The sequence below is a fragment of the Brassica napus genome, chromosome C1 (assembly GCF_020379485.1).
Source record: "Brassica napus cultivar Da-Ae chromosome C1, Da-Ae, whole genome shotgun sequence".
NCBI lineage: Eukaryota > Viridiplantae > Streptophyta > Magnoliopsida > Brassicales > Brassicaceae > Brassica > Brassica napus.
This window is the reverse complement of record NC_063444.1, coordinates 32,683,234-32,696,409: the sequence shown is the minus strand read 5'-3', so window position 1 is coordinate 32,696,409 and position 13,176 is coordinate 32,683,234. Positions and strand designations below refer to the sequence as shown.

Here is a 13,176-nt window from a genome sequence, read left to right as displayed (position 1 = left end):
AGCTTGTGTTTTTTTGGTAGTGCGTGTGATTATTTTTGACCACTATTGTCATTATTTATGTATTTAAATGCTAATCAGAGTTTAGAAAGCACAACTTTTGATAATGGGAGTCACCTTATCTAGTTATCTTTAGATGTATATTTTCAAAAGTATATTTATTATATTGTCAATGATTATTCCAACTAGTGTGTTTAATATAGTTTTCTTGGAGAGGTCCGTAATTTAAAATTATAAAAAGATGTTGGAAAATCAAACGGTGAGTACTGATATGAAATCATCAATGACGTCAAAATATATAAATTTTTATTCCTTTTATCAAATAAATAACAACTAAGAAAATAAAACAAACAAAATGTACAGTTCAAAAAACCTAATAAGACTTTTCTTTGACTAATAATTAAGAAACTCCGAAACACACTTAACCAGCCCATAGCAATGCCACACCCACTCCACGTACAGTCTCCACTCCTATAAATACCACTTTAATCTGCTTCTGAATCCACCAAAACATTTTTCTTCAAATCTTTTCCTCTTTGATTACACAATGGCTGAAGCTTGCGGAGTACGGAGGATGAAACTCGGGAGCCAAGGCCTTGAGGTTTCAGCTCAGGGACTTGGCTGCATGGGTCTCTCTGCCTTCTACGGCGCTCCAACACCTGAGACTAACGCCGTCGCTCTTCTCCGACATGCCATTAAAGCCGGCGTCACATTCCTAGACACTTCAGACATATACGGCCCTGAGACTAACGAGCTGCTCCTGGGCAAGGTAAACAAAACTCTTCGTTTTGTACTTGGTATTAGGTTTTGAAGCTATGAGTTAGGGATTATGGTTCGTGCCAATCATTAAGGTATATACACTTTTTTCAGGCTTTGAAAGATGGGTTGAGGGAGAAAGTGGAACTGGCAACAAAGTTTGGTATCATTGCTTCTGAAGATGGAAAATTTGGTTTTAGGGCAGATCCAGAGTACGTGAGGTCTGCTTGCGAGGCAAGCTTAAGGCGTCTTGGTGTTACATCCATTGATCTTTATTACCAGCATAGGATTGATACCACTGTGCCCATCGAAGTCACGGTAGCAACGGCTTCTTGGTTTCAATTTTATTCCAAACTTGTGTTCAAAGTTATAGCTTATTCATGGAGAAAAAAGGGCTCTTTTTCTCTTTGTGATATTGGTTTAACTAATGGTTTGATGAAACTATTTGACAAAGATGGGAGAGTTAAAGAAGCTAGTGGAAGAAGGTAAAATAAAATACATCGGTTTGTCTGAAGCCTCTGCCTCAACTATCAGAAGAGCACATGCGGTTCACCCGATAACTGCTGTGCAGATAGAATGGTCCCTATGGTCAAGAGACGTGGAAGAAGATATCATTCCTACCTGCAGGTGTGTGAGGAATCAGAATCAGAATCAAACATAACTCTTTCTCTTTGTTTACATGTTTTTTCTTTATTCATATCTCAACTCTTGTAGGGAACTTGGGATTGGAATTGTAGCTTATAGCCCTTTAGGAAGAGGCTTCTTGGCAGCAGGACCTAAGCTTGCTGAGAATTTGGAGGACGATGATTATCGAAAGGCAAGTAACAATAAGGATTCAGTTCTCTGTTCCATCTCGTTTTAGCATATTTGAAGATTTAGAGTCATCTTAGTATGTTCTGTCTGTTGCTATTTTTTAATTTGCTCACAGGGTCTACCGAGATTCCAAGAGGAGAATCTAAACCACAACAAGATTCTTTATGAGAAGGTTCAGGCGATGGCGACAAAGAAAGGCTGCACTCCTGCACAACTTGCTCTTGCATGGGTTCACCACCAGGGAGATGATGTCTGTCCCATTCCAGGAACCTCCAAGATTGAAAACTTGAACCAGAACATAGGAGCTTTATCTGTGAAGCTTACTCCTGAAGAGATGGCTGAGCTGGAAGCCATCGCCCGACCGGATTTTGTGAAAGGAGAACGATACGACAGCAACATGGCTACTTACAAGGACTCGGAGACTCCACTACTGTCTTCTTGGAAAGCAGCATAAACCGCATCTTTGGACTGCAGTTTATGATCGGTTTGAGGGGTAAATGGGATGAAGGCGTTGGACGAATGCCGTTTTATTGTGCTTTTGGTTGTGTGTGTGTGTGTGTTTGAATAAGTTTAGTTTAATGGATGGGTCTGCGAGTTTGCAATAAGAAAAATTCAATGCCTAAGAAAGAACAAGTTTATGTAATGTTTGAGGTTTCCTGTCTTGCAATTTAATAATTTGATCAAGAATATTTTGGTCGTTGACCAATGTCACTGTTTTTCTTTTTCTTTTTTTTTATCGCCCAATGTCACTGTTTTTCATCTTATACATCTCATTAAAATTAATTATATATATATATATATTTTTTTTTTTTTTTTTGGCTCAAAAATATATTTGGGTTTTCGGTTACCCAAACATTAATTTATGACTTCAAATGAACACTTGATTTCATGAACTTTGTGAATTTAAGCAGTTTGCACTATTAAAGATTTGCACAAAAATGGTAATTAAGAGGATGCTAACATAAACAACTTAAAATTATGAAATATTCACTAACTATTGAGATTTTTGTTATTAGTTTCATTTTTTAATTATTTTTTATTAAAATATATCAAAATAAAGAATTTTCTATTTTAAATATTTATTTAAAAATAATAAGGGTATCATTATACCAAGATACTTTCTTGAATTTCTGAGTTGATACTTTTTCTGGCACAAATATAAATCAATAATTTTTCCAAAATATTGGATTTAAATATTAAAAAATATATTTTAGTAACTATAACACTAATAAATAATTCAAACAAAGATATATTTTTTTTCATTTTCTGAAAGTAAGAATTCTATAATTTTCATTTATATTCTAAAATATTTAGTTAACATATCATTAACTGAGTATTAAGTATTTATTTAATATTCTCAAACTAACTATTTTAGAATATAAATGAAAATGATATAAATATTATTTTGAAGAAAATAAAGAAAAAAATATTTTAAATTATTTAATACGTATTTATAAAGTGTTATAGTTACTAAATAAATTATTTTAAAAGTTAGCATCTAATATTTTGTTAGAAACTAATGCCGATTCATATTTTTGTCAAAAAAAAATCAATTTTATAGCTATTTCATGTGGATATGACTAAAAGAATATGGTCAACAAACATTTATGATTAAAATAGTTTATCAACAAAAATTGAATGTCTTTTTGTTTTTTCTGATAAAGTTATATAATGGTTTATTCGAATCAAATCTAAAATTGATAATTTAAATGACATTTTTTCCAGATGAACAAATGAAAGTTTCTTCTTACATTGATAGTGTTTCCTTTAGTCAAACGGTTACCGAAGTTTAAGTGGCATGTTTACATATAAAAACTGATATTATGTGGCAATACAGTTTGTTAATCTCGTGGAGTTGGGTTATTACACGTGGCACATTATGTAATCATGATCTGGAAGACAAACTAAACATCAAGTATAAAAGAACCATCAATGTTTACACGTGGCACATGATGTAATCATGATCTGGAAGACAAACTAAACATCAAGTATAAAAGCACCATTAATACAGATGCTTGATTTGAGTGCTTGTTGGTGGAGCCCACCATAAAAGAAGAAAATGGAGTGTTAAAAACATGAGATTTGGCATCGATGCTTGAGCTGTTTCGCGGACCTCACTGACACGTAGTAGTCCGCGATTAGTTCGTTTTTAATTTTTTTTTTTAAATAAAAAAAAAGACTAAAAAAGAAAAAAAAAAAAATTAAGCACCCTCCTTGGGGTTGGTAGGGTTAATGGTTCTCTACCACGTGAGCATTCTCGAAAAGTCTTAAAGACTACAGTTTTGCTTTTTCTTTATACAGTCAGATGTACAAAACTGAAAAGTCTTGAAAGCCTACACTTTTGTTTTGTCCTCTTTGCTTTTTAACTTCGAACCTACAGTCTGGCGCCTATCCACTTCTATAAAATTCCATTGGCTTCTCCTTATGCTAAAAAAAAAAAAAATCCTTTTTTGTGTTGAAACACATTTTCATTGAATCATTTTGCTTAGTCCTCGAAAGGTTCATTCATCAATGGCGGAAGAAGCTTACAAAGTTCCTAGGATGAAGCTGGGGAGCCAAGGCCTTGAGGTTTCAGCTCAGGGACTTGGTGTCATGGGTCTCTCTGCTTTCTACGGTGCTCCAACACCTAAAACAAAGGCCGTCGCTCTTCTTCGCCACACCATTAACTCTGGAATCACATTCTTAGACACCTCCGACTTCTATGGCCCCGAGATAAACGAGCTGCTCCTGGGAAAGGTAAAGAAACAAGTGATTTGATTTAGAGTTTAGGGTTTAAGCTTCACTACAGGAAAACAGTAAGGATACAAGGGAAAAAATCGTCGGAATTTCGTCGGACTAACGTTATTCCGACGACATACCAACGAAACAAGTCCTCAAAAATAATTCCTCGGAATTTCTTCTTTCCTCGGAAATCCCTCGGAATTTTCCGACGGAATTCCGAGGAAACAAATTTCCGAGGAAATTTCGAGGATCACTAGTTTGTCGGAAATCTCCTCGGAATATACTGAGGGAGAACTTCGTCGGGATATTTCTTCGGAAGCTCATCGATCGATGCGTTTTTGGACATATATCCATCGATCGATCGGAATATACCGAGGGAAATCTTCCTCGGTATATTCTGAGGAACCGGTCCCTCGGTATATTCCGAGGAAAGGTGTCCCTCGGTATATTCCGAGGAAGATGTCCCTCGGTATATTCTGAACGTTTTTTTATAAACAGATCGATCGATGGATTTATGTCCAAAAACGCATCGATCGATCGAGTAAAAAATATAATTAATTTCCTCGGAATGTAAAAAATATTAATTTTTTTAAAAAAATAAAATTTTTGAAATTTAAATTCGAAAATATAAAATTAAAATTAAAATTGAAATCATATTAATTAATATTCAAAGTTTCGCAAATAAAAATAAAACATTCCGAGTTTTTGGAAAAAAAAAAAACTACTGGTCTGGCACGTCCGGGAACACCTCGTTCGAGTACATCCTCTGCATCATCTTCATCATTTGCTGGTTCAGCCTCCTCTGCGCCTCATAGCCCGCCTGTTGAGCCGCCATCTGGGTCTCCAACAAAGATATGCGATCATCCTTGTCCTTCAACTGAGCCGTAAGTACTTCTGGATCAACAAAGGGCGGTGGTGCATAAGAAGGAGGAACCGACCGGGTGCGACGACCCAAACCGACCAAACGTCCCTTCTTCTTTGGAACCGACTGAATAGAAAATAGCCAAATTTACAAATTTAAACCAAGAAATAAATGAATTGAACTTTAAAAAAAAAAAGAACTTACGGATTCAACGATTTCGTTGATTCGAAACCGGGACAAGTTGGTCGAAGCCGTCGAAGCGTCATCCTCGGTTTGAAGCTGAGACACTTCGTCTACCACCTGAGTTTGGACCAGGTCGACCACGTCCCTCACAAGACCATCATCAATCTGGCCGGTCTTCTTGTTGGTATATGCCCTCCTCGTTAGGGCGAGATCATCAACCGGCTCGCCATCATTTTCTTCCGCCTTGAAAAAAACATAAATTAAAAAAACATTTGAAATTAGAAGAAATGCACAATAAATTAAAATTCTGAAACTCAAATAATTGAAGAAAAAGCGGTTGAACTTACCATGCGATCTCCCAGAGTGGCAATAGATTGAGCACCCAAGTTATGCTTGTAGATGCCCTTCCCTTTACGGTCGCTCCTGCGGTTGGTGGAGTTGATGGAAGAAGTTTCTTTCGTCTCTTCCTTATCCCAATGCGCACACAACTCCTTCCAGACCGTGACGTTCATCGACTTTGGGACCTTTTAATAAAAAAAAAAGAAAATAGTTTAATAAATTAAAAAATAGTTTAATAAATTAAAAAAATTGTTTAATAAATTAAATCGAACCTTATTGATTTCCCACTTCTTCTTCCACTCGTGGATCTGCTTCCCATAGTTGTCCATAACTTTATGGACGAAGTGGTGATAGATAAAGAGCGTCTCATCGGAATTCCAGTTGAACTCTTGCTGAAAAAAAAACACAATTAGTAGAAAATTTATATTAAAGATTAAAAATATAAGTAAAAAATTAAAATACTTACCGCAAACTGACGAAACCACAGAACCTGCTTGTCGGTAGGGAAGTGAGTGAAAGTCGGATGTCCCCTGTCGAGGGCCGAGTATATCATACGGTTGATCCATGCGCTGATCCCGTTCCCGGATCGGTTGAACCTAATAAAAAGAACAAACGGTTAATAATGAATCCAAATTTAAAGAAAAAAAATGTTTAATTACCATGTTTGACCCCGTCCATGTGGATACGGAGTGAGATACGGAAGATGGTCACGATCGGGCTGTTGAACCAACTCCGCAACACTCATCACTCCCGGAGGACCCGGAGGAGCAGGAGCGGATGCAGCAGCGGGAGCGAGAGGAGCAGGAGCGGATGCAGCAGAGGGAGATGTATGGTTGGAGCTGTGGGGCGAAGGGGAATCCTGAAAATGGCTGGAATCCCGAGACTGGCTCCACGTACCACCACGACCACGACGCTGTCGAGGCCGGGTCTGATCATCATGAGACCTGTAAATTAAAAAAATATATTTAATAAATACAGAAATATATAAATTAATTTTTTTCAAAAAAAAAATCCCAAATAATTTAATCACAAAAAAAGATTTATAGATATTAAATATATTTAATAAATATATAAAAATAGTTCTAATAAACAAAAAGTATTTTTAATAAATAAAAAATAGTTTAATAATTACAAAAAATAGTTTTAATAATATATATATATATATTAAAAATATTTTTAAATCCCAAATAATAGTTTTTAATCACAAAAAAGTTTTATAGATATTAAAAATGTTTTGTAAAGTCCAAAAAATCGAATTTATATACAAAAAAGATTTTGTAAAAAAATCGAATTTATATAGAAAAATCGTTTTGTAAAATACAAAAATCGATTTTATATACAAAAATCGATTATATAAATACAAAAAAAATAAAAAAATTATAAAAAAATTCTAAATCAATTCAACAAAACAAATTATTCAACCAAATCGCAATTCTAAACCTATTATACAACCAAATCACAATCCTAACCAATCACCCTAACAAAAATCTATCAAAACTACACAAAAACCTAATAAATAGAGCATAAGAGAGTGGGATAGGGTCCTTACATGATTTGTGTAAGAGAAAGAGGAGATCGCCGGAGATATCGTCGGATTTCTGGGGGAAATCGCCGGAGAGAAGAGAGGAGTCGCGCAGAGAAAGAAGAGAGAAATGGGGAAGAAGAAGGGGCTCGTGGTTATAAAACCTAGGGTCCGACGGACATTATCCGTCGGAATTCCGTCGGAATTCTAATTTCAATTTTCGCGAAATATTTGCCCGGTAAAATGAAAGTATTCCGAGGAAATTCCGACGGATAGTAAAATATCCGTCGGAATTTCCTCGAAATATTCCGAGGAAATACTGAGGAACTAGTGTTTGGGGTTTCAAAACATCAATTTTTTTTGCCGTATTTCATTTTTTATACAATTGTAATGCATACAATTGAGGATTGTTTGTATAAATGAGCATAAACCATGAAATAACAAATTTCAAAACTAATTGAAAGTATTCCCTTTACCGTTCATTAAAAGGTATAACTGTTTCTCTTATGTTGTGGGATTTCGTTCATACAATCGGAAAAATGTTAATTATACGGTAAGGAACAAATTTTTGACTTCATAATGAACGTAAGACACTTAATAAGGGTTATATAGGTGTTATTCAAACCGCAAAACGTTGTTTTCGGTTTAAAAACCCTATTTCCTCGGAATTTCCTCCGAGGGAATTCTGAGGAAACCCTCTTCTTCCTCGGAATTCCGTCGGAATATTCCGAGGAAATTCCGAGGAACTAGTGTTTGGGGTTTCAATACGTCAATTTTTTTTATAAACGGATCGATCGATGTATATATATCCAAAAATGCATCGATCGATCACTAAGATGGACCAAAGCGTAACAATGTGATCGATCGATTAGATTATCCCATCGATCGATCGAGAATCTCAAGCGTTCCTCGGAATGTCCTCAGAAAATCTCGTACGTTTTTTTATAAACGGATCGATCGATGTATATATATCTAAAAACGCATCGATCGATCACTAAGATGGACCAAAGCGTAACAATGTGATCAATCGATTTGACTATCCCATCGATCGATCGAGAATCTCAAACTTTCCTCGGAATGTCCTTGGAAAATCTCGTACGTTTTTTTATAAACGGATCGATCGATGTATATATATCCAAAAATGCATCGATCGATCACTAAGATGGACCAAAGCGTAACAATGTGATCGATCGATTTGACTATCCCATCGACCGTCTGGAAATTCCACATCGTTTGAAATCCAATCAAAGAACGCATCTTTTCCCTCTGCATCAAGTCGGTATATGGGAAAAGGAGCCCTACCATTCTCATCAACATGAAGTTCTGAACGAGCACATATATCGACTAAATCCAGTCTTGACTTCAAATTATCCTTTGTTTTACCTTGAACATTAAGGATCGTGTTCATGAGATTGTCAAAAAAGTTCTTCTCAATATGCATGACATCTAAATTATGCCTTAGCAGATGATCCTCCCAGTATGGCAGATCCCAGAAAATATTTTTTTTGTGCCAGTTATGTAGTTCTCCAACAGCATCTACTGGAAAACGCTCATGTCCACAGACGTCTGGCGTCCTTTCTGCACCAAAATCTCTTAGTTGTATCTTCAAATCTTTCCCACAAATTTTCGGAGGTGGACTGTCAAACACCCTCTTGTTCTTCGTAAACAAATTCCTACTCCTACGATATGGATGATCAGGTGGTAGGAATCTCCTGTGACAGTCAAACCAACACGTTTTCCTTCCGTGTTTTAGTTGGAAAACATCAGTGTTATCTTGACAATATGGACATGATAGCCTTCCATGCGTTGTCCATCCAGACAACATACCATATGCTGGAAAATCACTTATTGTCCACATTAGTACTGCCCGCATTTGAAAGTTTTCTTTACACGAAACATCGTATGTTTCAGCACCTTGAGCCCATAGTTCTTGCAACTCATATATTAGTGGCTGAAGAAACACATCAAGTGATCTCTTAGGGTGCTCTAGTCCGGGAACGAGAATCGAGAGAAACAAAAACTCTCGTCGCAAGCACAAGTTTGGGGGTAGGTTGTATGGTGTAAGAATGACGGGCCATAGAGAATACTGTCTTCCACTCTTGCCAAACGGACTGATACCATCAGTACATAATCCAAGGTAGACATTTCTTCTCTCATACGCAAAGTCGGGATACTTTGATTGGAAATGCTTCCACGCTTTTGCATCTGAAGGATGTCTGATCTCACCATCTGTTGAGTGCTCCGCATGCCATCTCATTGGTTGCGCTGTACGTTCAGACAGATACAACCTCTGCAACCTTTCCGTCAAAGGTAAATACCACATCCTTTTATATGGCACTGGAACTCTTCCACTCGTATCTTTATAACGAGGCTTTCCACAAAATTTGCATGTAACCCGCTGTTCATCCGCCCTCCAATAAATCATGCAGTTGTCGCTGCATACATCTATTACCTGATACGATAAACCAAGACCAGGTACGAGTTTCTGAACCTCGTAGTATGAACCAGGAGCTACATTATCCTCGGGTAGAATACCTTTTACAAAATCAGCAATCGCATCCACACAGTCTTCAGCCAAATTATAATCTGTTTTAATGCCCATCAATCTTGTAGCAGATGATAAAGCTGAATGACCATCTCTGCAACTTTCGTACAATGGTTGCTTTCCAGCATCCAACATATCATAAAATCTCCTAGCTTGTGCATTGGGTAAATCTTCCCCTCTAAAATGATCATTTACCATCTGCTCAGTACCTACACCATAATCTACATCTATTCTAATTGGTTCTTCTAATCTAACCGCTGGCTGAGGTTCGCTAGTACTACCATGTTCATAATCAGTTTCCCCATGATGATACCAAATTTTATAACTTCGTGTAAACCCACTCAAATATAGATGAGTCCAAACATCCCACTCTTTAATAACCTTTCTATTTTTACAATTAGAGCAAGGACATCTTAACATACCTGTTTTTGCTTCCGGTTGTCGGTGAACTAACCCCATGAATTCGGTTATACCTCGTTGGTATTCTTCCGTAAGCAATCTCGTGTTCGGATCCAAATGAGGTCGATCGATCCAAGAACGAAAATAATTTGAAGAAGACATATTTTTTATGAATCAAATTCGTGTGTAAATAGAGTAAGAGGGAGGATGAAGATATGGAGTGAATGAAGAGGAAGAGGAGTGCTTGTATTTATAGTTTAAATCCTGCTGACAGACCGAGGAAATTCCGACGGAATTCCGACGGAAAAGGCTAGTTCGTTGGAATTTCCTCGGAATTTTGTAAAATCCCCCAACGGCTATAATATTTCCTCAGAATTCATCGGTTTTTTCCGAGGAACACATTTTTCCTCGGAGTTTCCTCGGAATATTCCGACGGATTGATATTTCCTCGGAATTCCGTCGGTATATTCCGAGGAAATTCCGAGGAAACCCAATTTTGTGTTTCCTCGGAATTCCTCGGGATATTCCGAGGATTTCATTTTCCGTCGGAATGTCCGTCAGAATACCGTTGTTTTCTTGTAGTGCTTCATGCCAATCATCAGAGCTGTTTGTATTTTTTTTCCCTTGATAGGCTTTGAAAGATGGGTTGAGGGAGAAAGTGGAATTAGCGACAAAGTTTGGGCTCGTTACTTCTGAAGATGGAAAGTTAGGTTTTAGGGGAGATCCAAACTATGTGAGGTCTGCTTGTGAGGCAAGTTTAAGGCGTCTTGGTGTTACCTGCATTGATCTTTATTACCAGCATCGGATTGATACCACTGTCCCCATCGAAGTCACGGTAATTACTTCTTGGTTTCAGTTTTTTTCCAAACTTGTGTCTTAAGTTACTGATAAATCTCATAGAATGTGATGAGTAATAAGTATTAAGGGCAAAACTTGGAGTCTGAGACATGCTTGTGATGATTGTACCGTGTACATGAGGAAACTAATATTCTGTTTCTTGTGCTGATTTTTGTTGCACTTCTTTATATACATATTTTTGTTGCTCTTTTATTTGTTGAACTTATGATTTATATGTACTTTTAAAGATGGGAGAACTGAAGAAGCTAGTGGAAGAAGGTAAAATAAAATACATCGGTTTGTCTGAAGCCTCTGCCTCAACTATCAGAAGAGCACATGCAGTACACCCGATAACCGCTCTGCAAATAGAATGGTCCTTATCGTCAAGAGACGTTGAAGAATATATCATTCCCACCTGCAGGTGTGTGAGGAACCAGAAGCAGCTATAGCAGTCGTCTTTGTTTACATGTTGAAGTCATATCTCATCTCTTTTATGTCTAGGGAACTTGGGATTGGAATTGTAGCTTATAGTCCTCTAGGAAGGGGTTTCTTGGCATCAGGAACCAAACTTGTTGAGAATCTTGAGCAAGGTGATCCTCGAAAGGCAAGTACACGATTGATTCACTACTCTGTTCCATCTTGTTTCAATATTTGACTTAGTATGTTCTGTTTGTTGATATTTGCTGTGTTGACAGAGTCTACCGAGATTCAAAGAGGAGAATCTAGAGCACAATAAGATCTTCTCCTTGGTGGTGAACCCACGCAAGAGCTAGTCTGTCCCATTCCAGGAACCACCAAAATCGAAAACCTCAATCAGAACATTGGAGCTTTATCCGTGAAACTCACTCCTGGTGACATGGCTGAGCTTGAGGCCATTGCTAGACCGGATTTCGTGAAAGGGGAACGATATTGGGACATAATAACTACTTACGACCACGCTGAAACTCCACCATTGTCTTCTTGGAAACAAGTATAATTGCTGAACCACAGAGAAAGTCCCCAGCTTTGAGACCCAAAAGTAGTTTTTATATCACATGTAATTAGGGTTACTCATAGGTATATAGGGTTTTCAAGGATCCGACCATGTTCCAATGGGTTTTGCATGTTACGGGTGTTGGATGTGGACTTTTTTGTTTACTTCAAGCACAAGAAAGTTTTCCCTCTCTAAAACTTTTTTTTTTTTACTTTAGTGAGATCCTTGAGTTATCAGATGAACAGCTAATAATTTTCAGTGTCAAACAAGGTTTAGGTATTTAAAAGTGATGATAAAAGCCAAGGAATTACATATGAAATCGAGAATCAACGAAAGAAGATAAGTTCGCAACTTTTAAGCCAAAAGGCATTGTCAATGGCCAGAACCAAAGCATGATCAACCCCTTACATGTAGGCAGCGCAAGATATCCACCCAGTTCGTAGATTCATCTGCGTTGCAACCACCCATTACATATATTTTCCCATCCAAAATATCCACCATGGGATTTTCTCGAGCCACCTTCATGCTAGGGGCTTTTCTCCAGGTGTGAGTGCCCTCCTCACGGATCAATATGGGGGATGACGTAGGTGGAATATTGTAATGTCTGACTGCGTAGTGTTTGGAGCCAACCATACCTATTTTTAGTTTTGGTACATACGACGAAGAGGGTATACCTACCAACAAAGTGTTTCCTGTGGACTTGTTGTAACTGTATTCTTCCATGTCATTGGTTAGTACCTGATCAGATCCAAAGGCTGAACCAGGAGGGAAGACGACAACCGGGCAACTATAAGCAGACCTAAACGACGTGTTCACGTGTTTTCAAGTGAGATCGCGCACGGGAGAGCCCATTGGAGACGATGAGAGCGTGGAATCTCTTGGAGACTAGGGAGAGTTTCGGGTAGTACGATTTCGACATTAGGGCTAAGCAGCTCAAGATGATGTCATCTGGAAGCAACGAAAACGACGCTTGTTCCTCCACATCGGAGTTTAATGTGGTCATCATTAGAGTAGAGATGGTTTGTAAACTAGGGTGGGTGGCAAAATCTAGCAAATTTCTAAGAGACTATGTTGTTTCTATTGATATAACTAATGGGTATATATATTATGTAAATAGGAAATTATAATCTTTTTCTTTTCCTTGTTCTTCTGTTTTTTTTTTTTTTTTTTTTTTGCGAAAATTTCATAAAATACTCTAAAGAAGGTGTATTGAACTAAGTATTTTAGAG

At 37.4% G+C, this 13,176-nt stretch overlaps 1 protein-coding gene and 1 pseudogene across 1 annotated transcript; both read left to right on the top strand.

Moving 5' to 3' along the window:
• The first annotated feature begins 485 nt into the window (after positions 1-485).
• On the top strand, positions 486-2,277 carry LOC106449800 (probable aldo-keto reductase 6). The gene is made up of 5 exons (XM_013891498.3): positions 486-766; positions 868-1,071; positions 1,208-1,380; positions 1,468-1,570; positions 1,682-2,277. The coding sequence occupies exons 1-5, from the start codon at positions 545-547 to the stop codon at positions 2,018-2,020; spliced, it is 1,041 nt and encodes a 346-aa protein (XP_013746952.2). The 5' UTR covers positions 486-544; the 3' UTR covers positions 2,021-2,277.
• Positions 2,278-2,642: 365 nt separating this feature from the next.
• On the top strand, positions 2,643-12,163 carry LOC106435014 (annotated as a pseudogene).
• Positions 12,164-13,176: the final 1,013 nt, after the last annotated feature.